The sequence below is a fragment of the Tachypleus tridentatus genome, chromosome 1 (assembly GCF_004210375.1).
Source record: "Tachypleus tridentatus isolate NWPU-2018 chromosome 1, ASM421037v1, whole genome shotgun sequence".
In the NCBI taxonomy this organism is placed as follows: Eukaryota; Metazoa; Arthropoda; class Merostomata; order Xiphosura; family Limulidae; genus Tachypleus; species Tachypleus tridentatus.
The window spans coordinates 12658722-12684486 of NC_134825.1; the positions used below are offsets into that span (position 1 = coordinate 12658722).

The following is a 25765-nucleotide window of genomic DNA, read 5'->3' on the forward strand; positions in this document are numbered from 1 at the left end:
ATTTTATACGTAGTTATAGATGTTATGTCGGTAAGCCTTCCAAACGTATTTGTGTGTAATTTAAAGTGAAATTTATTTATGTTACAACTGAAGCGATTCTAGTCTCCACATTGTGTAGAGAAGTGATTCAAGAGATTATTAAGTTATATACAATATTAAATTTTTCGGCCGGGTGATACGTTCGTAAACTGCTAGAACGTCATTTAATTAGAAGTTATTAGTTTGCAAATAAACGTGCTTTAAGTAAAATTTATTATCAGTTACACAATAACAGGTCCATTGTATATAACGCTACTAGGTATCTAATGGTTGTGGTGTAGAATGGAGAGAAATATTAGTGAAACTTTATTTGTTATCACGTCTTAAAAGTTATACTTTAAAAAAAACACACACACACAAAAAATGCGTTTTTTCCGGAGAAATAGCTTACAAATTAACGTCTAAAATATGCTTGCTTCTTAATATATTGTCTTAAAACATATATTGACGTAAACCATTAACTGTTTGGTGACATTTCATAAACAGTCTGTTAAATCCTGTTCTTTCCTTATTAGTTGGTTTATGTGAAAACACAAAATGCCTCGACACCTACAGCCTAAGTCTATTGCTAAAAAGTAATAAGCACTTAAAAAGGCGAACTTTTGTTGTTGATCACTTAAAAATTATTAGTATTTAGTACAGTATTATTTGGATGTGGTTAAAAGTCCCCCAGTGGAAAAGCGGTAAGTCTTCGGATTTACAACGCTAAAATCAGGGGCTTGATTCCTGTAGATAGACACCGCATATAGCTTAATGTAAATTTTCTATCAGAAAACAAGTGTACATTCTATTTAAATAATCAAACCAATGAATTTCTGTATAACATAGCGTAATAAAAAATTATTTCATATTGCATTTAGTTGCGGCATAGCAGCTCATATAATAGTTCTGGATATTTTTTTCAAATACAAACATTTTAGCTCATACCTCCGCCATATCTTGACCTATTTGAGTATAATTATAGTTTTGACCTCAGAAGGTCAAACCCTTTCGATTGTTGTATTTGACCACGCCCAAGATATCATAGGTAATTTACTCTAATCCTGCCTAAAAAAAATTTCAAGTGTCGCGGCTATTGGAGATTTCCTCAGTGTGTAACGTTTCATTTTAATATCCTTAATGTGAATCTCAGTTTTAATCTTAGTTCACATGGTAGTTATCTGCCAGCTTTTAAAAAAAAGCAAGTTTGTTAAAAATAAATAACCAAACGAAACGATTGTATATTTATCATATAATTACCGATATAACAAAACATGCTCATTTCGGAAAAATAACACATTTATTTATAGATCGGCATAAGTTTTATTTACAAGAGAATAGCTTTTATTTTACAGCTAAACAGCAAGTTTATTTACAGGTGACAATAGTGTTTATTTACTAAAAATATCTATATTTTTATTTATAGGTAATTAACCTGTTTATTTACAGATGAATGAGATAATTGATTACTGGTAATTAATTATTATGTTTATTTATAGGCGAACAAAATCTTTATTTTCTAGCAAACAGTATTTCTAGGGACAAGCATGCTCATATGCAAACATGTTTAACTATAGACGAGCAGTATACATACTTAAAGCTGCATAGTTACATATTTATTTACATGAGCACTGCATTTTATCTACAGATGAACAGTCTGATGTTTAAAAGCCCGGCATAGCCAGGTGGGTTAAAGCGTTCGACTCGTAATTCGAGGATCGCGGGTTCGAATCCACGTCGCACCAAACATGCTCGTCGTGGGGGCGTTATGATGTTACGTTATTTATAGTTAATTAAAATGTTTATTTGCAGGTAGCAGCAGGTTTATTTACAGTTAATTAAAATTTTTATTTACAGGTACGCAACAGGTTTATTTACAGTTAATTAAAATGTATATTTACAGGTAAGCAGCAGATTTATTTATAGCTAACTAAAATGTTTATTTACAGGTAAGCAGCAGGTTTATTTACAGTTAATTAAAATATTTATTTGCAGGTAGCAGCAGGTTTATTTACAGTTAATTAAAATTTTTATTTACAGGTACGCAACAGGTTTATTTACAGTTAATTAAAATGTATATTTACAGGTAAGCAGCAAGTTTATTTACAGTTAATGAAAATGTTAACTTACAGGTAAGCAGAAGATTTATTTACAGTTAATTAAACTGTTTATTTACAGTTAAGCAGCAGGTTTATTATTAGTTTATTAAAATGTTTATTTACAGGTAAGCAGCAGGTTTATTTATAGTTAATCTGCATGCCTATTTACTGCTGTTGGATAAACAAGACTGTTTAATGTAAGAGTTATTACTTATTTCTTTCACCGATTTAATACGTAATGATTATGTAGTTTTTATAGCACGAGTGTTAAAAGTTAATTATATTAAAAGCGACAATTATGACACGTTTCGTTTGAAGTTTTATATACAACTGTAGTAACCAAGGAGCAATGCAAATTAATCTATTGCAGATTGTATAATAAAAAACAGACAAGAGAAAAAAACATTGAATATTAAAGTAATTAAATCAGGCTATTTGGACTTTTTACAATAAAGTGGAATAATTAGGAACTTTAGATACAACTCGTGATCCGTGATGACGAGAAAAGCTTTTTTTTTCTTTGTGAACCTGACGATGACCGAAGAATTTCGAAACTTTGTTCACTCCTCTACATAGTGTTTTCTCTACCCACACCAGTCGTTTTTAAATATATAATTTTCTCTATAAGTGGATTTTCTCGTCATCACTGATTATTATTTCATCACGGCGATTGTACGAGAAGTGTAAGTCTTTGTGTTTTCTTCATGTATTTGTAGTTATCTATGTAAACATTAAGTCTGAACTAACATACCTTACACCACTGTTAACAGTACACGCTCATACTTTCGTAAAAAAACTAAGAAACTTAAACTAAAGAATTATCAACAGAAGAAATGACATATATTTCATTCAACAATGCAGAAAGGAACAACTAACCCTAACTTTGTAAAGGTAAAACTATCAAAACATTTTAATCAATGCATAAACATTATCCAAAATTTACAGAAAAAACTACTTAAAACCATGTTGAACACGAAATACAAAGAACTACATGACTTACAAAAACAAAAAATGAACCTAGACCATCAACTAGCATGTTGCATTAAACCAGAGAGTTACGGACTTATACAACAAAGCATAAACCAAATCAATACTAGGAATGACAGAGACAAAAAGATCTGCCACAACAAAAAACTAGAAAAACTAAGATGTAAACAACAGAAAAGACAACACAACAAACCATAATTAACTCATAATTAACAGATCCGACCGACAATTAAACACAGACGTGATACATCTACTTAACAAAGGACTCAACTTTACAATAGCACCTAGGTACATTCCAACCATAGAAATCAAAACATGTTTAGAAGATCTAGCCAGGAGACTTGTGATACTTTCTACAGAAAACAAAAACAAGAAAACAACCAAAAACAACCAACAGAAAGAAGACAACTCAGATAATTTTATTGATATCCAACAGCCAAACTTCCCAGAAAAAATTAAAAATTTATATTTTCCAGAAACACCTAAAAACAACATCTTAAACATTTTTTTCAAATAATTTTCTTGAAAAGCCATCAATATAATTTCACAAAACAGAAAGCTAAGAAACAACCTTACAAAAAGAGCCATTAATTCCTTAAAAAACCTAAAACAAGACAAAAATATAAAAATTCTAAAAGCAGATAAAAGAAATGATATATTCATAATGAACATGAATAAATACATCCAAAAATGACAACCATTCTATCAGACACAAACAAAAAAAAACCAATACATACAAATCCAACAAAGACACACGAAATGCAACTAAACAAAATACTACTAAAAATGAAAAAAGCCAACACAATTTCACAAACACTTTATTCCTACCTACACAAAACCGACTCACGCACACTACAAATAAACGGCATCACCAAACCTCATAAACCAGATTGTCCATTACAACCAATAATGTCCACATATGAATCGTTCAATTACAATCTTGTTAAATACGTAGCATGGAAATTCTCCAAATATGTAACATCAGCCAGCTCATTCATCAAAAAACTCTTTTAATTTCAAGTCTAATCTAAATCAACTTAATCATAAAGTCTTAATGGCCAGTTTTGATGTTATATCCCTCTTTACAGAAGTTCCAACCACTGAAGCCTGTAAGATAGCCTTAGAACTCTATGTCCGAGACCCTAACCCATAAATAAATACCCCCAGCAATCAATTAGCAACCCTCATAGAATTCACCACGATGAAGACAAACTTCATGTTCAACAACCACAACCATATACAAACAAATAACCTAAGCATGGGCAACCCAGTATCACTAGATCTAACCAATATTTTTATGACACAAGTTGAAACACAAGCAATTAACACAACATTACATCCACCACTATACTGGTACAGATATGTGGACGACACGATTGCGGTACTCACATCTACATAACACACACTTAATTTGTTTAATCACATTAACTCTATACATCCCAACATTAACTTCACATGTTAACAGGAAGAAAGCAATCAATTTCATTTCTCAATCTCAAAATTATAAGAACCGATACACAATTTAAAACAGCAATAAACCGAAAAATCACCCACACTGGACTATACATTGGGACTCAGCACATGAAACAAAACAAAAACTCAACATACAAAGAAATCAAATAAACACAGGCATAAAACTATGCTCACCAGATAAAATTCAACAAGTTTCCCCCCACAAATCGTATAAAACATTATACGCACACACCTAGTCAGAAAGCAGAATCAACCAACAAAAGTAAATATATCTCACGAATCAAAAAATCACAAAACCATATACTGCTGCATACCATACATTCCCGACATCAGCAGAAAAATAACCAACATTTGGCAAAAACTAGTAACAAAATATGACATTTCAGTTAATACCAAATTTATTCAAAAGGCAGGCACAAAACTGAGGTCTATACTATGTAAAAACTACACTGACAAACACCACATCAACATTAGTTATAAAATACAATGTGATAACTGCCACAACTTCTATATTGGAGAAACAAGTAGAAAAATGGAAACCAGATTCAAAGAACATAAAAAGTCACCTTCACACGTTTTCGAACACTGCAAGTCAAATAAACACAACATAACCATAGAAAACACTCAAATACTAAATAAAGAAACAAACGTAAACAAACGCAAAATTAAAGAAGCCTTACTTATACAACAACTCAAGCCCAAAATATACCAATACAAAGGAACACCTTTATACCTATATTAATAAGTAACTTCAACATCTAAGCACGCCCTCTACATTCCCACACTCAATTACACAATCGCCTTCAAACATGTGGTCAGTTACCGGTCAGTAACCCTTTCTTTCTTTGTGAGCCTTACGATGACCGAAGAACGTCGAAACGTCCTCTACTAGTGCTTTTTCTACCCAAACCAGCCGCTTTTAAACATATAATTTAGATACAACAGTTTTTAATATATATTATTTTAAAACAAGTATATTGTGTGCTGTCCGTTTATTGTTGAAATTTATCGCAAACAAGTCACAGACACCTACTGCAAAATAAGCACAGTCAACATCTATATACAATCCTGACAACTAGTAATCAACAGATTTACTTACAGGAGAACTGCATTCGTATTTACAGGTAATAAACCAGTTTACTTACATATTATTAGCACAATTCTCGTCTTACCTAAAGCTGCTCCCGCTAGAAGTCGACCTCCGAGAATCATTTCCTTGTCAACAGATGTACCCATGAGGACGGCACCTACTGTAAACACAAAACTGGACATTATTATTACTGGTTTACGACCGAATAGGTCTGCTAATACACCAGCAACAAGAGAAAATGCCCAGGCTGTTCCTATAGGGATACTGATAACGAATTCTTCCCATATATAACTGAGCTCAAAATACTCTCGTAGAAATGGCATTGCTCCTAAAATAATTCCAGTATCATACCCAAATGTAAATCCACCAACTGCTGACATTAAAGTTATTGTGTACAAAAGCCGTGGCGGTTTAGACATGGCCCGGTCCAGCACAAGTCTCTGACCTTCTACGTCGTTTAAAAACTCTGAAGACATCTTCAGCTTCGTTAATTGTGTTTATTAAAGTCGAATATATCTCTAAGCTGTTTTTTTTAGAGGAGTAACTCACTTATTATGATTAAGTAAAATAATTTTGTAGTTTTTTTTTACAGTTATATGCTAATATTAGTAACGTTAGCAACTCTAACCTTCCACGTTAAAATCAGAACGTGAGAATTCGATTCTTTCAACAAGCGCGTCTGCTTTCCTTCTGACAGTTATCAACAGTAATGGAACACAGCGTCCTCTGTGCCCATTTCGCGAATTATGTCAATAAAACTATACATACATAAGAAAAAGAGTAGGATATATCTACGTCAAATATTTTTTTAATGTCGAATGTATTATTTCCAGTTTTAACGAATAGCATATAATATATTTTATTTCGTTTTTCACTCTAAAGAAACAAAGGTATTCAAGTCACAATTCACACTCTTAAGAAGACGAAACGTAAAACTGTAATGTTTTGGGGTTGATTTCTCCACATGACGTTTGAATTGAAATTAACAGTGTTTAAACAGAAAACAAAGTTAAGTTTTAATGTCATGCGATTTACCAAACCCTTCTGAGTCTTAAACATTTATTTAAAATATGAATATTAATCAATATTAAATAACTGTAAGAGCTTGAATAGTAGAACCAGTCATATTTAACGTTATTGTTTGTTTAGAAATCAGCACAAAGCTACACATGGGACTATCTGTGCTCTGCTCGCCACGGGTATCGAAACCCGGTTTCTAGCGAGGTGAGTCCACAGACATACCGCTCTACCACTTGGGGGACTACACTTATTATTAAGTGTTGAGATTTCTGAGTTTATTAATCATAATGACGCTAATAAAAAATACAATAATCGATTTTCGATCACTTTCCAGTGCAATTAATTCAATTGAATTATTCAACTTGCAATGATTTGCTAATTTTGTTTGTGCATCTGTTTGTTTATTTAGATACACATTCATTCAAATGTAGAAATATTTTTATAAATAATGTTATCTAATAATCACATTTTTAGAATTCGAATCTCTTGTTTTCAAACGATTCGTGTAAGGAAAATTCATCTAATTTGTTTAAACAATGAAGTCTCGAAATTATTTCTCAGTTGTTGATAAGCCAAAATTACAATTATCTCATATTAATAGTTCATAAAATTAAAATATTCTAATAATCCAAATTAGTAAACTAGTTTTAAAAAATTATATGGATAATAGTTTCGATGCATCTCATAACATGCTTTGAAATTCTTGGTATTTGGAATGACAAACGACTGATGTCTTCTGGTAGTATTTTTTTATTTAATATTAAATCCCCTCCACTGGTACAGCGGTAAGTTTATATATTTATAACATTAAAATTAAGGGTTCGATTCCCCTCGGTAAACTCAGTAGATAGCCTAATGTAGCTTTACTATAAATTTTTTTTTTTTAATTTCGCGCAAAGTTACTAGAGGGTTATCTACGCTAGCCGTTCCTATTTTAGCAGTGTAAGGCTAGAGGGAAGGCAGCTAGTAATCACCACCCACCGCCAACTCTTGGGCTACTTCTTCTAACAACGAATAGTGGGATTGACCGTCACATTATAACGCCCCCACGGCTGGGAGGGCGAGCATGTTTGGTGCGACCACGATTCGAACCCGCGGCCCTTGAATTACGAATCGAACGACTTAACACGCTTGGTCATGCCGGGTCTGGCTTTGCTATAAGAAAAACACTTTAACATGAAATTTATGGTTAAGGGAATTGGTTAAGTAGATACACATTCCAATTATAGAAAATTAAATAACTGTTTTTCGATTCCAAACAAAATGTGAAAATTATTTATCATAATTGTTATAAAACATTAAAGTTCACTTCGTGTATAAAATATCAGGATATTCGCAACTTTATTTTAGTTTCCACTTTGTTTTACTCTTACGATCCCAGTTTCAGTTCCTAACCCGCATGTCCAATAACCAGCAATTTCTTATTATTTTCACATACGTTGTTTTGCTTTTCATTTCAACTCTCTCATGAAAATGTATTTCGTGTACTCAGCGGAACTTCCAGTAACAACTACTTATAAGAAAGCCTTAAACAAAAGTTGTTTTAATAATTCCTCAGTAAAAATATTTTTCAGTAATGCGTCAGTCATAACTCTTTTCAGTAATAACGTTTCATTCAAAGCATAGTCCAGTGACACCGTCCCCCTGTGGCATAATGGTATGTCTACGGACTCACACCGCTGGAAACCGAGATTCGATGCCAGTGGTGGACAGAGCAGAGCACAGATATTCCTTTGTGCTTAATTCCAAACAAACAATCAAACCAATAACTCCTTAGACAAAACGTGTCTCAATAAACCCAAACTGTTTAACCAGTTCGCATTTGTTACCATAGCAACACGATATCAGCTTAAAACTTGTTCTAAAAACGCCTTATCTGAAATGTGCTTCAGTACAATTGTCATTCTGTATCTCATGTTTCTTTCATGACACTTTTGTTTTAGTAACGATTTTATCAACATTTGTAAATCCTGAATTGATTTGTTGATGAAAACATACGAACACAAATTTCGTTTCTTGTTCTTGGTGCTTTCAATAAATTATATTCTTTCTGAATCACTATTAAAAATTACATAATATTTTTATAAGAAACTTGTAACTTGCTCTTTCAAATCAGAACACCGCTGAAAATGTACAATGATTAATTTAATGTTAAGTAAGTGCAGCTGAAGAGTCTTAATTTGTTTGAAGACATCGAAGAGACGTTTGTAGAGAAACCACACTTTACTAAAACGGATTCGCAAGCCTCGAAATATACGACCTGATATTTTTATAAACAAATTTAAACATAACGAAGCCAAACAAGTAAGTATTTGGTCTCATGTTAAAATACACCACTTGCTTATTTAATTGTAATGATATAAAATATTGCAGGCACTCAATTGTAGTTTTGCATTACACCCTTTAGTTCACAAGAAACTCCATAGGAGGACCAACATCTAATTGTAGATTTTCTGTCTGTTTTTGGATTTCACGCAAAGCTACACAAGGGCTATCTGCACTAGTCATCGTTAATTTAGCAGTGTAAGACAAGAGAGAAGGCAGCTAGTCATCACCACCCACTGCCAACTCTTAGGCCAATCTTTTACTAACGAAGAGTGGAATTGGCCGTCACATTATAACACTTCTACGACTGGAAGTGCTAACACGTTTGGTGAAATGAAGATTTGATACCGCAACCTTCAGACTGCGAATCTAGCGCCCTAATCACTAAGCCAAGCTGGGCCCTAATAATAAATAAAAGGTTACTTAAAAATGATTTCATCGTGTTTATTAACTGAAAGTATAGGTATTTATAAGAGGTTAGAATGTCAAACCTGATATGCAGTTGCCACACTTTAACTTATTGATGGACTACTTTATTAGGACATTCATTGCTTGAACATTCCAGTTATTGGAACACGGCAAATTGATCGTTTTTGTGATCAGCCACATGATTGGTGAAACTGTTTTAATCATATAATAGTTTATCTGCAAGATCATATATAAGTACAATAAATTATCTGACGTCCAAAATAAAATGATATTATTCTTGTCTTTTATGATGTTGTTACCATAAATCGTGCCTTCAATTGTGATTAGTGCTAACTGAAAAAAAGACCGGTAAGGCATGTACAATACAACATACGCGTCTCAGTTTTCAGATTTCTCTAACAGCCACAAAATATGACTGTCTACAAACATACTTTTAAAAACATTACAAAAATTGAAGAGCAGATGAATGGAACCATTTTCCGTACTGATCCTAGAGTGTAAACATGAAGTAAAATTGTTGTTGTGACTATGCTGGAAAATATTTTGGTGTAGGTGAACGTTGGTGCTGTTCGGGCTCGCCACTAAAACGTTGATAATGGTTCTTCTAGTGATCTAACAAAATACAACGTTTTCAGGTATCTAAAGAAATGCAACGCTTTCAGCGATATAAAGAAATACAACGCTTTTAGTAATCTAAAGAAATACGACGCTATCGATTATCTAAAGAAATGCAACGCTTTCAGCAATCTAAAGAAATACAACGCTTTCAGTAATCTAAAGAAATACAACGCTTTCTGTGATCTAAAGAAATACGACGCTATCGATTATTTAAAGAAATGCAACGCTTTCGGCGATCTAAAGAAATACAACGCTTTCTATGAATTAAAGAAATACGACGCTATCGATTATCTAAAGAAATGCAACGCTTTCAGCTATCGAAAGAAATACAACGCTTTCAGTAATCTAAAGAAATACAACGGTTTCTGTAGTCTAAAGAAATACGACGCTATCGATTATCTAAAGAAATGCAACGCTTTCAGCTATCGAAAGAAATACAACGCTTTCAGTAATCTAAAGAAATACAACGCTTTCAGTGATCTAAAGAAATACAACGCTATCGATTATCTAAAGAAATACAACGTTCTCGATTATCTGAATAAATGCAACGCTTTCAGTGACCTTTTGCTAGCACAGTCACCTTATCTTAATCCGATTGAGCGTCTTGGAGAAAAACGTATACCACTTATCCTTAACAATATCTGATGAACCAACTGCATATCACACTCACCAATGAATGGTGTATTTTAGCATCTCATTATGTGTTTCTTAATTATTAATTCAATCCGATATTAGATTAGAGACAGGATAAAGTGGTCAAAAAGTATATTAATATTTGCAGTTCAAGTAGGCGTGTTTCATGAAACATGCTTGAGTTACACCCATCTTTAATTATGAGCTACTAACCAGAGAGAATGCAAACACTTATCAACACCCACCGCCTACAGAGCCACTCTCAACCAAATATAGCTGAAAAAGGTCCCCTGGTAGGACAGTAATAAGTCAACGGACTTACAACGCTGAAATTCGAGGTTTAATTTTCCACGATGATCAAGTAGCAAGCCCAATGTGGTACTACTCTAATAAACATGATAATGTTGGATTGATTGATTTTGTACATCATTGTTTGTGAGATGATAATAATCACTACAGACCTGAACTCAAACAGTGTGTTAAGAGTTAATTTACTGACAACTAGACAAAGTATTTGGTCAATAAAACATGGAGTTTATATACTAATCAGATATTCAATGTTAATATAGGAACACATGGATTAGAACTGAATTAAATTTCATTTTACGGAGTAGAAAAATGGTGGTTCAACGAGTTATCGTTTACTCTAAGCTAAGAAAGAATGTTAACTTACTTAAATTCTGTTTCATAGCATAGTTTGCTTTCTGTTTTTTGCGTGGGTGAATTGTTTCTATTATAGTGTTTAACGTCTGCAAATAAGGTAGATTTTTTTTTGCATGACATGAAACTTTATTAAGCATACTGGAAAGACAATCAAGGATGGCGACATTCTAAAACGTTTCCAGGTAATTATTAAAAGCCTTTTGAACCATAACACTCAAAGTCAGGAAATGTTTGGTTTCATTTGTTTTGAATTTCGCGCAAAGCTGCACGAGGACTGTCTGCCATAATTTAACCGTGTAAGACTAGAGGGGAAAGCATCTTGTCATCACCACCCACCGCCAAGTATTGGGTTACTCTTTTACCAAGGAACGAGCATGCTTGACGTTACGGGATTCGAACCCGTGATCCTCAGATTACGAGCAGAGCGCTCTAACCACTTGACCATGTTGGGCCGAATTAGGAAAGAGTCGAATAATACAAATATGTGTTATGTCGCATTAAAAATTAATTATAACCTGAGAACTTAAAAGGTAGGATTAGTGATTCTTTTACTTTACTTTTCATACAGAGAACATGTTTTGATATAAATTATCTTTCATATCTACTTAGATTATTTTTAATAGAAAATAACAAGAATCACACAGTGTGAATACTCTACAATGTTACGTTTATTTGTTTTGTTATGATGTACAAAGTTACAAAAGGGCTATCTTTGCTCTGCTCCGGTTTTTAGAAGTACAAGTCCGCATATATACAACTGTGGTGGTATACAATGCTATGTTATGCATTGTTTTTGACTTAACGAAAGCTGTACAGAAAGATGCTTTTAACATGTTTTAAATAAGTGATTGTTTTAAAATAATATTCGGATTAACCTTTCACGAACCCGTTAAGGTTTAGATACATATGGTTTCTAAGTCATCACTCAGAAGGTAAGCTGTTGGTGTGGGGTTCATTGTGTTGTTCCTTTCAGAAACCACTTAGCTTTCCTAAAGTTGTTTAACGACAATAACAATGTTAAACAAGTCATATAGAATCCAACACAGACTACATTGTTTCTTTTCAAGCTATTGTTATTGCATGTATGATTTATCAATGATATTGGTTATGTCTATAAAAAATCCAAATTAGTGTTTTACTAAAAGGTAAAGGTTGTGTGTTATGGATAGCTATACATCATTGTAATGTTGGTACCGTATCTTTGTTCAGTTGGTAGAAAAGCAGAAGAATACAACACAAGCTTCCTGATTATGTAGGTTACATAACATCGAAGAAAGTTGAATGGATGTTCCATGAAGGTTTCAGTTTCATGTTCAAGTTATACTTGGAAGTATGAAAATGGGTCGTGACATAATTTTACCCAAGTTGTCTATTTTTTGTATATGGTCAACTTTAGCTATTGCCATAAAGAATATATGGAGTGTATAATCAGTGAACTGGCAATTCCAAATGTCCATATTATGCAGATAGTAGTAAGTTAAGTAGTGTTACTGAAACTACACGGTCATATCTGACCTGTATGATGTAACGTAACCAGGACTTCCAGTTGTAAACTTTGATACACCAAACCAAAATGTCACTGTTCATTGTGGTCATCATACCTCGAAAATAAAAAATCACTACACAAGTCGCCAAATCTTTCCAAGAATAACTTCTATGTAAAACTAATTTCTGAATTCCTTTCAATTGCATGAATACAAGTTTGAATAAAAGTATTTAAACCGAATAGCACTATACAGTCTTACAGTTGTCAATGATCATAAGCTTGTGTTGAGCCAGTACCAACTGGCTACTTACATAGAGGCATTTTTTCGGTTTTGTGTATTTGTAAGCACATTGTTTTTCTACTTTCTGGTATTGTAATACCTGCATCATACTTAAATTTTCCAAGATTTTTTTACTTTTATCCTTTCTTTTTTTTAAACAATTTCATTGAAATAGGTTCATAAGTGACCATTTATTTTATTTTTATAATTCAATGAGACCCAGCAAGACCAGGTGATTAGAGTGTTTGGCTTGCAATATGAAGGTCAGCGGTTTGAATTCCCATCCAATTAAACATACGTGGGAGCGTTATAAAGTGATGGTCAATCCCACTATCCGTTGTTAAAAGAGTAACCCAATAGTTAGCTATGGGTGGTGATGAGTTTCTGCCTTTCTTCTAGTCTTTCATTGCTAAATTAGGAATTGCTAGTGCAAATACCCCTCGTGTAGCGTTGCGCGAAATTCAAATCGAGCCATAATAATTCGATGGTAATATATACTGCTAACATCATATCAGTTTTTTTCAACGTCTCTAATTGTTGATTGCACTTTAGGTCAGTGAAACTGGAATGGTTCCTCCAGAATGGTACAAGTGCCCTGGACTGATGTAAAGAAACCCATTCCTTCCAACTTCAACCTAACTCACTGTACGTGCATACAATCGACTCCACCACATCCAAGGATTATGTTGATTAATAGAAAGGACATCATAGAAATCTCCACCATACATACACACAAAACTGATAAATTTTACTCAATAACCACGAAAGAAAATGTATTGTTTAGATAATTAAGAAACTATTATTTTTAAACTCAGACATCACAAAAATACTTCATCTAACTCATAGCTTAAATATTAAATTTTGATTATTTTTATATGTATATTAGTTTGTCATAATAAAAAAGTCTAAACAAAATTAAAAATAATTAAAAGGATCCCAGGTTACAAGCTATAATGTGGGGTGTAAAATGTACACTGGGTTTTGGAGGTACTTGCAGAAGTAGGACCCACACTGTGATAAAGATACACCATCTATCAATCTTAACCTCCATTTGCCAGTCTCACATAAAGAAATAAAATAAATACCAAGAGAAATAAAAAATAATAGATATAGAAATAGTAATTAAGAGCACGAGATGTGGGTGCTCAAGCCCACAACGTCGCACATCTATATCACCCTTCACTGCCTGCAGACAGTTGCGGGAAGGTGACTGCTCTCCAAAGTAAAAAATAAAGATAAAAATTAATTGAAAAATAAAAATAAGGTACTATCATTGGTGGGTAAGCAAGTTAAATAAACTTATCTAAATCAATTAGTATAACTCCCAACCACCACCCGTTAAGTATACTGTTACTATCATGCTCTAAACAAGCCTTTATGTACGTACGGTAAAGGTGTACATCCGCGTAAAGTAGTGCCAAGTTGAGAAATGGCCTTGTTCACAACTAAAAATAGTTATTATAATTTATAGTAATATTTCTTTAATTTTTATTTCTTGATATTTATTTAATACATTCTTATATTTGACACAAAATAGTTTAATAATTTTATTTGAAGTTTCTTTATTAAATCCATTAACTATTAATATTACTGATAAAATATTGTAATTTACTACAAATTTTACGATATCTGAGCAATTCTGAAGTTATAATGCTTATAACTGAAGTTTATGGTATATTAGTATTAAAAGAGGATAAACTATATACTAAAAAGGCAAAATATTTTATCAAAAATATTTTCACTGATATCCTGTGTTAATTTCTATACATAAATAATGTGCTTTTGTATTAGATACTGAAAAATATTCAATTTTCACTTCTACTGGATAAATAGTGTTAATAACATTATTTATTTCAGGATTGTTTATACTAATTAAATCATCTATGCACCTGTAAGTAAGTTGAATAAAACATATGTGGATATATTTAGTTTTTAATAAATCTATTCTCAAAAAGTAAAGATATAAATTTGCGATACAAGTACAATAGTTAGCTCTCATTGGAATTCCCATTACTTGTTTAAACACCTGTTTATTGAAAAATATATAATTATTGTAAATACAGAAATTTAATATATATTTTTATGGTTTTAGATAAAGTTTATTATAAGCTTAAATAAATTAAATGATAACTGAATTGGTTGGTGTTTTGAATTAAGCACAAAGCTACACAATGGGTTATCCGTACTCTGCCCACCACGTGTAACGAAACCCGGCTGTTAGTGATGGAAGTCCGCAGACATACCGCTAAGCTACTGGGTGCAACTGAATTAGATCCTTCATACTAGTATAATTCGTTTACTGGGATACCGTAATGGGGGCTGGAATGCTAACTTCAAAAGGCAAGTTTATTTAACTTACTTACCCTCACATGGTAGTACTTTATTTTAATTTTTCTTGTCTGTTTTATTTTATGATTCTTATTTTCATTTTTCAAATAATTTTTTCTTCTTCTTTACTTTCGAGAGCAGTCACCTTCCCACAACTGCCACATGGATGTCAGATGTTGTGGGCTTGAGCTCCAACAACTCGCCTTCCTAATTTCTATATCTTTCACTTTACTTCTAATTTCTGTTGCTATTCCTTTACTTTATTTTACTTATTTATGTGCGACTGGCGAAAAGAGCTTAAAACTGTCAGTTGGTATATCCCACCACATCATATTTCCTGATTCTGTAATCGCATCCGAAACATAGACTACATTTTATATCCCATATTATAGCTTGTACTCTGGGATCCTTTCAATTAGTGCAGCTTTTTTTATTTTTGTTTCAGGTTATTTTTGGTTATAACAAACTAATATAATTAATTTTGCTGTTTTAACACACTTCATCCTTTTACTTTGATTTTAATTTACGTAACTCTATCAGTATTAATATTCATTAAAACGTATGTAAAATATATATTTATTTTCACTAAAATTATTTTGTAAAATATTTCTCCAATGAAGTCACAAACGATCGTTATATAAGAACAGCTTGTGCTTCCATCTAGCGTCCAGAAATAAAAATGATGTTTATAAAACGTTCAAATAATATATTCTTAAAGAGTGAACTTGTAACTAAATAGTAATTTTGCTTTTTTATTATTTTCCCCATAAAAATATATGTGGTAGGAAAACAGAATAATATTAACATAATGTGTAGGGACAACATGGGGCCTGCTGGTCCATCTTGGCTGTCTTATCCTCTAAGCCAAACTGAAAATATTGAATAAAATTAAAGTCCTTATCATTGATATATCTATCACGCTTTACTTTAAATTCTCTAAATTTACTATTTGTACATTATCTGAAGAAAACCCATTCCATAGGCCGACCATCCTATTTGAAAAATATAATGGTTTTACCTGAAGATGACTTCTACCTTGCCTGAATTTATATTTGCGTTTCCTATTTCTATAATTCCCTCTGTTAAGTACGAAATGTTGATGCATAAACATGATCAATTCCTTCTAGAATCTTAGGTCCGGCATGGCCAGATGGCTAAAACACTCGATTTGTAATCTGAAAGTCGCAGGTTTGAATCCCAGTCACATCGAAAATGCTCGCCCTTTCAGCTGTGAAGGCGATATAATGTGACGGTGAATCCTACTATTCGTTGATAAAAGAGTAGCCCAAAGTGGCAGTGGGTGTTGATGACTAGCTGTCTTACCTCTAATCTTACACTGCTAACTTAGGGACGGCTAGCTCAAATAGTCCTCTGTATCTTTGTGGTGAATTCAGAAACATTCAAACCTTTTACAATTTTGAACACTTCAGTCAGATCTCCTTCAACTCTTCGATTTTCAAGATAAGTCAATTTTACGGATCTTATTCTCTCCTCATATGATAACCCCTCACACCCAGATACCATTAAACCTTTCCAACAAATGAATGTATTTCTTACTTATCCTACCACTAGCAACAGCACACTGCGAAAATGGATAGTTAAGAAACTGATTAACATTACACCAAGTTCCCTTTCTTTCATGACATTGTTAAGGTTATTCCCATTGAAATTATGCTTTTATTTCTAATTATGATATTCCTCATGCAATATCTTAATATCATAATTAAAATTTATCTGCCATTTATTTGCCAAACTCACTAAATACCAAATCATTTTCTAAATCAGAAGCATCCTCTTCACAGCCAGCAACACCTAAGACCTTTAAATACTTTATTGACCATTCCCTCATCTATGTCATTAATGAATATCAAAGAGAGCAGCTGTCCTAAGACTGAGCCCCGAAGTACACCACTTAAAACATTAACCCACTTTGACTGAACACCATTTATAACAACCCTCTACTTTCTTCCACGAAACCACTTTTTTATCCAATTAGTTAACTTATCCCTCACACCTATAGAAATAAGTTTCTTGACAAGTCTTTCACTCTTATACAAGGTGTGAAACACTCGATAATGGCAATTTGCTCCTCAAATAAAGATGTTGTTGTTTTTGAATTAAGCACAAAGCTACACAAGGGGCTATCTGTGCTCTGCCCATCTCTGGTATCGAAACCCGGTTTTTAGCGTTGTAAGTCCGCAGACATACCGCTGAGCCACCGGGGGCCAATTATAGACGTAACTCAACTTTAATAGTTATTTATAAGCACCCTAGTGTCTGTACATTCCTGTGCACAAAGCACTACTGTGCTTAGTGAAACTTAGAATATGCTGTGCACCATACAGCATTAATTTCAAGGAAACATTTTGTTTGCGATCAATATATTCACAATTGTCTTAGTTATATTGAGTATGATCCTTATCGTAAAATTAAAATAACACACATAAACAAATTTTATAGTCCATTGTTATCAGGTGTGTTCTTTTTATGTACCTAGGAGTTAGCATAGTTTTTTTGTATAGTATTTTATCCAGAGAGGTGTTTCTCATACTTAGAGATATGTGCCTGATACACCACTGGGCGACATTTTTGGTACCATATATTTTACTTACACAAAACTACACAAAATTATTTGCACAACGTATTTTGAATGCTAATTTGCATAACCTTTTCAGTTTTGAAGTTCAGCAATCCTGAGAGTTCTAATAACCTTTTTATTCGTATAGACTTTCTTACAAAATTAAAAAAAATTTCAACAACAAAAATTATATTTTTTGTTTTGAATTAATATTTGTATTTCCATGTCAGTTTTGACGTAAATCATGTAGCCAATCGGAAGAGCTGGCCTCAAACCACATGATCACTGATGTTTTTAGGATACTCCTACAACTTTGTTCGGAAAATCAGTCTTTATATGTATTCTATAAGAGTCACTGGTCTACGTACTGAATTTTAAGTCGTAGCTTTAAAATTTTTGAGAAGAATTTAAAGATCAAATAAACATAGATACATAAGTCTTTTGTTTGTTTGTTTTTGGATTTCGCACAAAGCTACTCGAGGGCTATCTGCGCTAGCCGTTCCTAATTTTGCAGTGTAAGACTAAAGGGAAGGCAGCTAGTCATCACCACCCACCGCCAACTCTTGGGCTACTCTTTTTACCAACGAATAGTGGGATTGACCGTCACATTATAACGCCCCCACGGCTGAAAAGGCGAGCATGTTTGGCGCGACCGGGATGCGAACCCACAACCCTCAGATTACGAGTTGCACGCCTTAACACGCTCGGCTATGCCGGGCAAGATACATAAATACAATTGACAGTTACTATATAGATACGTTTAGAGGTTTCGGCTGCATTTTCTATATTAACTTGCAATCGTGTCTCCTGGACAGTAGCTGTTGATTAAAGCATCTTTGATGTCAAACTAAGTGAAGAAGCCAAGATAATGTCCAGATATTAGTTTTCACTTGTCACTCGCCTTTGTTCGTTAAAATAGCATGATTCTCTCACCAGGCAGTTAATATTCATTTGTTATTTTGTATGTGTGTGTGAGTATTCGTGTTTTTTATAACATAACACTCGCACTTTGTGCTGTTGTATTACATTAAAATATATTCATTTTTCATGTATTGGTAAACCACGTGGATTTAATAAACGGCTTATACGTTCGTATTCTCTGTGAGTAAATGTTATTCTTGGATTTAATAAACGGCTTATACGTTCGTATTCTCTGTGAGTAATGTTATTCTTGATAAACGTCGCCGTTTGTTTGACAAATATTATTAAGTTTATTAATACATGATTTAGTTTGGACAAGATTGCAAACACTCGTAAATATTTCAAAACTCGATAAAATACACTGTTGTATAAATACGTTGTTAGTAATGTTCACTGTAACATGGATTTTTGTGATTATAGTTTCTTTGTTTCTCCTGGCTTTCAACTCCACAGCTTTGAAAGTTATTTACATTTACGTCGTGATTGAGATGTTTCTTGCCGTCGGCTGGCAGACAAGAATTATTTATTCTAGTCCTTAATAAACTAATAATATATTTATTGAAACGTATCAAATTATAATTTTCAACTCTGTGGTGTGTAATGAAAGTTTCACAGCCACCTAATAAGAAAATACATGCTGATAGCGTTTCATGTAACTTTTCAACCTTTATAAGTGTATAGTTATTTCTCAAGTAAGAAAACAGTTGTTCTTCTAGTCTTTATTACACCATGCTGTTATCAAAACAAAAGTTCCTCGTGTTACGTCGTTAACAATAAATAAAATATTTACTTATTTTCGAAAATGTATCGTGAGTATTCTATTCGTATACGTTTTGAAGAAGTACTCATATCTGATAGCATAATGTTTTACCATACAAATCCATCCGAAGCTTTCTCAAAATGTAATACATTAAAAAAAAAACAAAGACTTCGCTTAGTTTTAAAACTAATTTCATTAGTTACTTCACTTAGTTTTAAAACTAATTTTTAGAAATCTGTAAATAGCTTTTTCAACAAAAGCTAAACGTTATTTTTTCGTGTACGCTGAATACGCCGTGAGAAACTTTGTGCATAGGTTTGAACATAAAATAGGTAAGTGTATGGAAACTTAACAAAATATATTGCTATTTCAATTTACCCTAATTAAAATTGTCTATTTCATTCTATAATAAGCATAAATCTGCATAATGGGTTGTGTCTATTGTATCCATCACGTGTATTGAAACCCATAAGACCTCAGACTCGATGCTACGACATTGAGAGGCAATCAAAATGGAACTTATATAGTAATATTGACTTCGTTTGTTAAATTGTAGATAATTGGAAGTTATTTCTTTATAATATGACTTTGTTAAAAAACAACTTTAAGATATTTCATAATTAATAAAAAAAAAGTCAGTGTTAGCAAAATGACGTAGTAACAATAATTAGTAGAACAAGGTTTTATGAACCAGAACAAATTTATTATCTCACAAAATAGCAAAAGAAACCACACTACAATTAATATATAAACATCAATACCAATAATAACACGTGCAGATACATCGTTCGAAGCTGCTCTGAGGGAAGTTTTTCACCTCAACTAAAAATTACTACTTTATGTAGTCGAAAAGGTTTCCCATATGCTACACATGACTTCATAAAAACAAAATATTGGTTCAGTTTGAATTGAAAATAATGTTAATCAAATTAGAAATGTTTGTTACATCTCATGGCCTACAGTTTGTGACTTGGTCGCCGTTAAGCAGAAGACTACGTAATGAGCTGCATGTACGGCGCTCACTAAGGGGTTTGAAACCCTGTTTTAGCGTTATAAGCCTTCAGACGTACCACTTTCCCACTAGGTGGCAGATGACTTATAATAAACAAACAAATTAATTTCAAAAAGTTAAAGAAAAAGTACCGATGACACTTTGCTCAAAATGGAATTTTCATTTTTATTCTTTTAATATTTTGTCCTGGTTTAAACTAAATATATTTATTGTATTATTTATCAAATACACCTGTATATTAAAGTAATCAATTAGTGGCACAGTCATACGAACTTTTGGTTAAAACTGTAAATTTACGGCTATATGCCGAATTATTGAAACAAACATTGAAGATTTTCGTAAAGTTTAATAACACACACGAACATGTATAAGATAAATTTATATATATGTAAAAATTGTTAATTGATATGTTAACAATAATGTTTTATGGAAGACTAGCATCGTCTAATGATGAATCAGTTCCCGTATAACTTGCTTCATAGAACACGAAGAAACAGTTGATATATTGAACTATATTGTAACTAATATAATGTCACGCACAAACAATATACATTTATCTTTGCGTAAATTATTACTATCAATTTACAACACGTTATTCAACATCTGGTTTACAAGCTAAACACCTTGAACTCCATTATTTAGACTATCAAATAAATTCTCATCCAGAATTTATTATTATTAAAGGTGAATATAAATACGCTAAATAACTTTGAAATTGAAATAAAATCATCCCAAAACACACGAGTCAATAAGCTGCTTTGTTCTAATTGTACCTATTGGCTCATCTGTTTCAATCAGTCACGTGACAATATTATAAATAGATGAAATTGTTATACTAGCTAAACGCAATCGAGAGATATGTAAACCATCTACATAAATCGAACGTAGTAGAGTAACAGTGTTTATATAAGGCTTCATAACTACATTCAAACAAACTCTCTTCTGACGTCTTGCATCACTTTTCCAAAATAGAAAATGTTGCACAGTAAACTTTGCACGAACGCTGTAATAGATATCAAGCCATAAAACTGCTTAATAGCATGTAACAAAAGGATTCGCTAGAGATGTATGTTTAAGTTTAAATTGTTTCAAGGACTGTTTCTAACTACAAGTAAAGAAGGGACGCTTACAAAACAGTGTATATCAAAAGTAAATATATGCAAAATAGAGTGTGAAGGGAAGACTCAACTCAACACGTAAACATGAACTGAGTAGTTAATAATGAACCAGTCATGCACTTGCAGGGGTGTCGTTGGATATTTCCATAGAAGTACTGGTTGTGGGCAATATCTGGTAATGAGGGCTTGCCGATTATAATGGGTTTACATCCTACGAATGAAAACAATGGAATTTTTTATTGGAAAAATTAACTTCCATTTCAATGCACGTACATATTGCTACTTATGGTTTGCATGTGACTTGAGACAAAGCAATAATCAATTTCACTATTGAAGAATATGTGATTCCTATAAACTATCCAACGAAACACTTCGTGAAGAGAGAGTGTGGTAATTCTGTTCATGGAATATCGCAGAGAATAAACAATTAGGTGTCAGAAACTGACGTGCGATACAATTTCCAACAGTCAGTCCAACTATAAGAAGTTTTAACAATAAACTAACAGTAAAAACCTATGACTTGAGAAAGACATCTGACCCTAAACTTTGATTTATATATTTTATAGTTTGTTCATCCACATTCGTACGTTTAGCTAAAAGGAAGAGTGCAAAAGGTTAAAGTTGAAAGATGCTTAAAAAACTTCTAACTTTGATTTGATCTCTGATATCTTCTAACAAACACTCTATCTGAACAAAGCATTATGCAGAGCGACATAATAACCTGGAAACAAGAACGGAATCACAGTACAAATACACACATACACTGTTTATACATATACTAGTCGCAACGTTGCGGCAAAACATAACCACACACAACACAAACCTATACACGTCATATGTTACGTATCACTTTACTAGTTAGGATAAAGTGCGTTCGTGTGGTAAGTGATACTTTACTACTTACGTTAAGTACACGCGATGTGACAGGTGACGCTTTATCTTAACTAAATATTGCTAAATAAAAGCATTAACGCACACGTGATTTGATATATACATATTTCACCTGTCGAGTAGCACGTGACATTCATCGCTTAGGATAAATTATCCATCGTGGGTTGTTCATTGTTCCAAATTTTAAAATAAAGTTCACTTGCTGTGATATGTGACGTTTCACAATTCATGATAAACTGGGCATAAGTGAAGTTTTAATATTCACAATAAACTGTTCACAATAAATCACACGTGCTGTTATGTGTGACATTTCACTCTCAAAAATAAATTCAATTTCGTGGATTACATGGCATTCAATGGTAAAATAATCTACAATCTCGTGAATTACGTGAAGCCCCAGCTATGACAGTAAGCTGCATTTCATGGGGCATGTAATATTTCAAAGTTAAGAATAAATTTTGTTCTAACAATAAACAACCCATCTTGGAATATACAACGTTTTACGTTCACAATAAACGAAACTTCACGTGCTATGGCATGACTGAGCTAATAGTGACCTATAAGTAATGATTTAGATTCTCATAATACATGTAACGTTCCACTGTTTACAACAAACTACACAATAGCGGTTCCTCATGCTTCTTTACTTATGTAGTAACAAAACACGTACAAAATGAGCTAAAAATCTGATTATACGAAGAGTATATAAGCTACTTGAGTTAATTATCAGCGCGGTATATGGAAGTTCTCTGTTTCAATGAATCACAATATTCATGTACCTATTCATCTAAATATTATATATTGAAATACGTATATATATATATATATGAAATACTATGAAAAATTTTATAAAGATTTATAAATTCACTTCGTGTATGTTATCTAAAAGATGTTTCATTGAATTTAAGTACGGTCCCTAGGACCAAATTAGTTCAGTCGTTGAACCTTGGGCGCCATCTAAGAGCTAAAAGGGAAGCTTTAAGTGCTATCCATATATATCCGTTGGCTACAATCCTACAGTAAGTTTTCGAAACATCACTCTATAAATAGGCTTTCATTTGATTTACGAATTTTCTACATTATTTTGCCAATAGTTATCCACGTCTCCCCCACAAACTCAGTTTGTCATTTTGGTGGCAATTCAAACTGCCGTTGTTGATGACGTGCCGCCCTCTCGTAGTTTTCTTTCTATTATTTCTGTCTGGATATCAATGTCCGGTCGGAACAGCTTCTTACAACGCTGGAAGTGTAAATAAAATTTGTTAATAATCACATATCACGAATATTTAAAAATCACTGTCGCGTGAACACCAGCTAAATAATTAGAAAATAATAAGAGTACAATTTATTATCACGAATCACTACTCAGAGAAGTTCCTCGTGAGTAATCGAGGCAGGGTATGTATGGCTCAGTGATTATTGTAATTCGCTGCAGATCGAATGGTCCAAGGTTCGATATGTAATGCCACTTGATATGATTCATACTTTCCACTATGGTTGCGTTATAGGTGGCAGTGAACCTCTTATACGGTTCAAACAGTCAGACCAGGACCCTGAGAAGGCGGATGCTATTGGCTGTCTCCTCTCCTTTTTGTTAATAGCCCAAAGTTAGTGTTATTTGGATTGAAAATTACAGTTCCATTCCATGAAGCACCGTTATCTCATGCAGTCTTTAATGAAAACTAAACTATGAAACTTTGAACCTATACAGTTTCCAAGTTGTTGATAACAAGGTTAAAAATAGCAGATTGCTTATTCTGCTTATTGTACTAATTAAAGTGCAAGGCGTGGCCATAATGGTTAATGTCTCAGGTTGCATATTATTATGTTCAACGTTCGAAGCAATACTGTTCAATACGCTCTGAATTTTCAGCTGTGGGCGCGTTATAAAAGTGGCAGTCAATCTCTTTATTTGGTTTCATGAGCTGCACAAAGCCGTTGTATTGGCGGTTACTGCTGGCTAGCTGCTTTCCCTCTGATAAAAAATTAATAAATTATGTCTTAATCGTAGATATCTCGATCCTAGCCAGTTAGTCGACATGTGCATAAGCTGCCAATCATGTTGAAAGTACCAATACCAATCAGGTTGATAACAAAGAACATTAAAACCCATATTATGAAGAGGAAATTTAATATAAGCTAGGTGCAACCCTTATAAGAATACTATGCTTATTGAGGACCCTCTAATGGATATGCTGTTTGGAGAGATGTATCAATACCTCAGAAAGATAGCGAGGTTAAAAGTAAGACGAAACAAAGAATGTAATCTATACAATAAAATCTGAGTCCTTTATTTTCTATGTGCGCTCTGCCCACATCAAGAATGTAATACCAAATCATAGTGTAATAAACCCTGAAGCTTTTCACTGAGCAAGGCTTAAATACCAAAATTTCCAACAAAATATTTCTATTTGTGACATTAAATAATTAAAATGTTTTCCGTATTTTAAAACAATTTTATTAATAAATCTTTGTATAAAAACTTTGCACTTTTTGTCTGTGTCAAGTAAAAGAATATTTTAAAAGTTTACTTGTGTATTTAGTGGGGTACGTCAAAGGAATGTACACACATACAATTTAAAAATATTAATAAGTTTTAGGGTTATTGTTCTAATGGCAAATGAGAAAGATGACTTTAAAAGTTTTATTAGTCTTACTTTAATTGTCAAAACACAGCTTTTGTTTATAAATATATACAGATATATATATTATAACATACCGTACATTGTTAGTGTTAGCTTTAGTTTATGTATACCCACATTAGTGTCTGTATTAGTTTATGTGTACCCATATTAGTGTTTGTATTAGTTTATATGTACCCACATTGGTGTCTGTAGTAGTTTATGTATACTCATATTAGTATTTTTATAAGTTTATGTGTACCCATATTAGTCTTTGTATTAGCTTATGTGTACCCACATTGGTGTCTGTATTAGTTTATGTATACCCATATTAATATTTTTATAAGTTTATGTGTACCCACGTTAGTGTTTGTATTAGTTTATGTGTACCCATATTAGTACTAGTGTTAGTTTA

At 32.8% G+C, this 25765-nt stretch overlaps 1 protein-coding gene and 1 pseudogene across 2 annotated transcripts in view; both read right to left on the reverse strand.

The window, feature by feature from the left end:
• The window catches only part of LOC143241049 (proton myo-inositol cotransporter-like), a 269876-nt gene extending 263548 nt beyond the window's left edge, over positions 1 to 6328 (reverse strand). The window contains exon 1 of the mRNA XM_076484560.1: positions 5750 to 6328. Coding sequence (XP_076340675.1) covers positions 5750 to 6143 — 394 coding nt within the window. The 5' untranslated portion in view covers positions 6144 to 6328. The remainder of the gene's footprint in view (positions 1 to 5749) is intronic.
• Positions 6329 to 20389: 14061 nt separating this feature from the next.
• LOC143224911 (sodium- and chloride-dependent GABA transporter 1-like) overlaps positions 20390 to 25765 on the reverse strand; it is a 47583-nt pseudogene continuing 42207 nt past the window's right edge. The window contains exon 13 of the transcript XR_013013516.1: positions 20390 to 23969. The product of XR_013013516.1 is annotated as a sodium- and chloride-dependent GABA transporter 1-like (transcript). The remainder of the gene's footprint in view (positions 23970 to 25765) is intronic.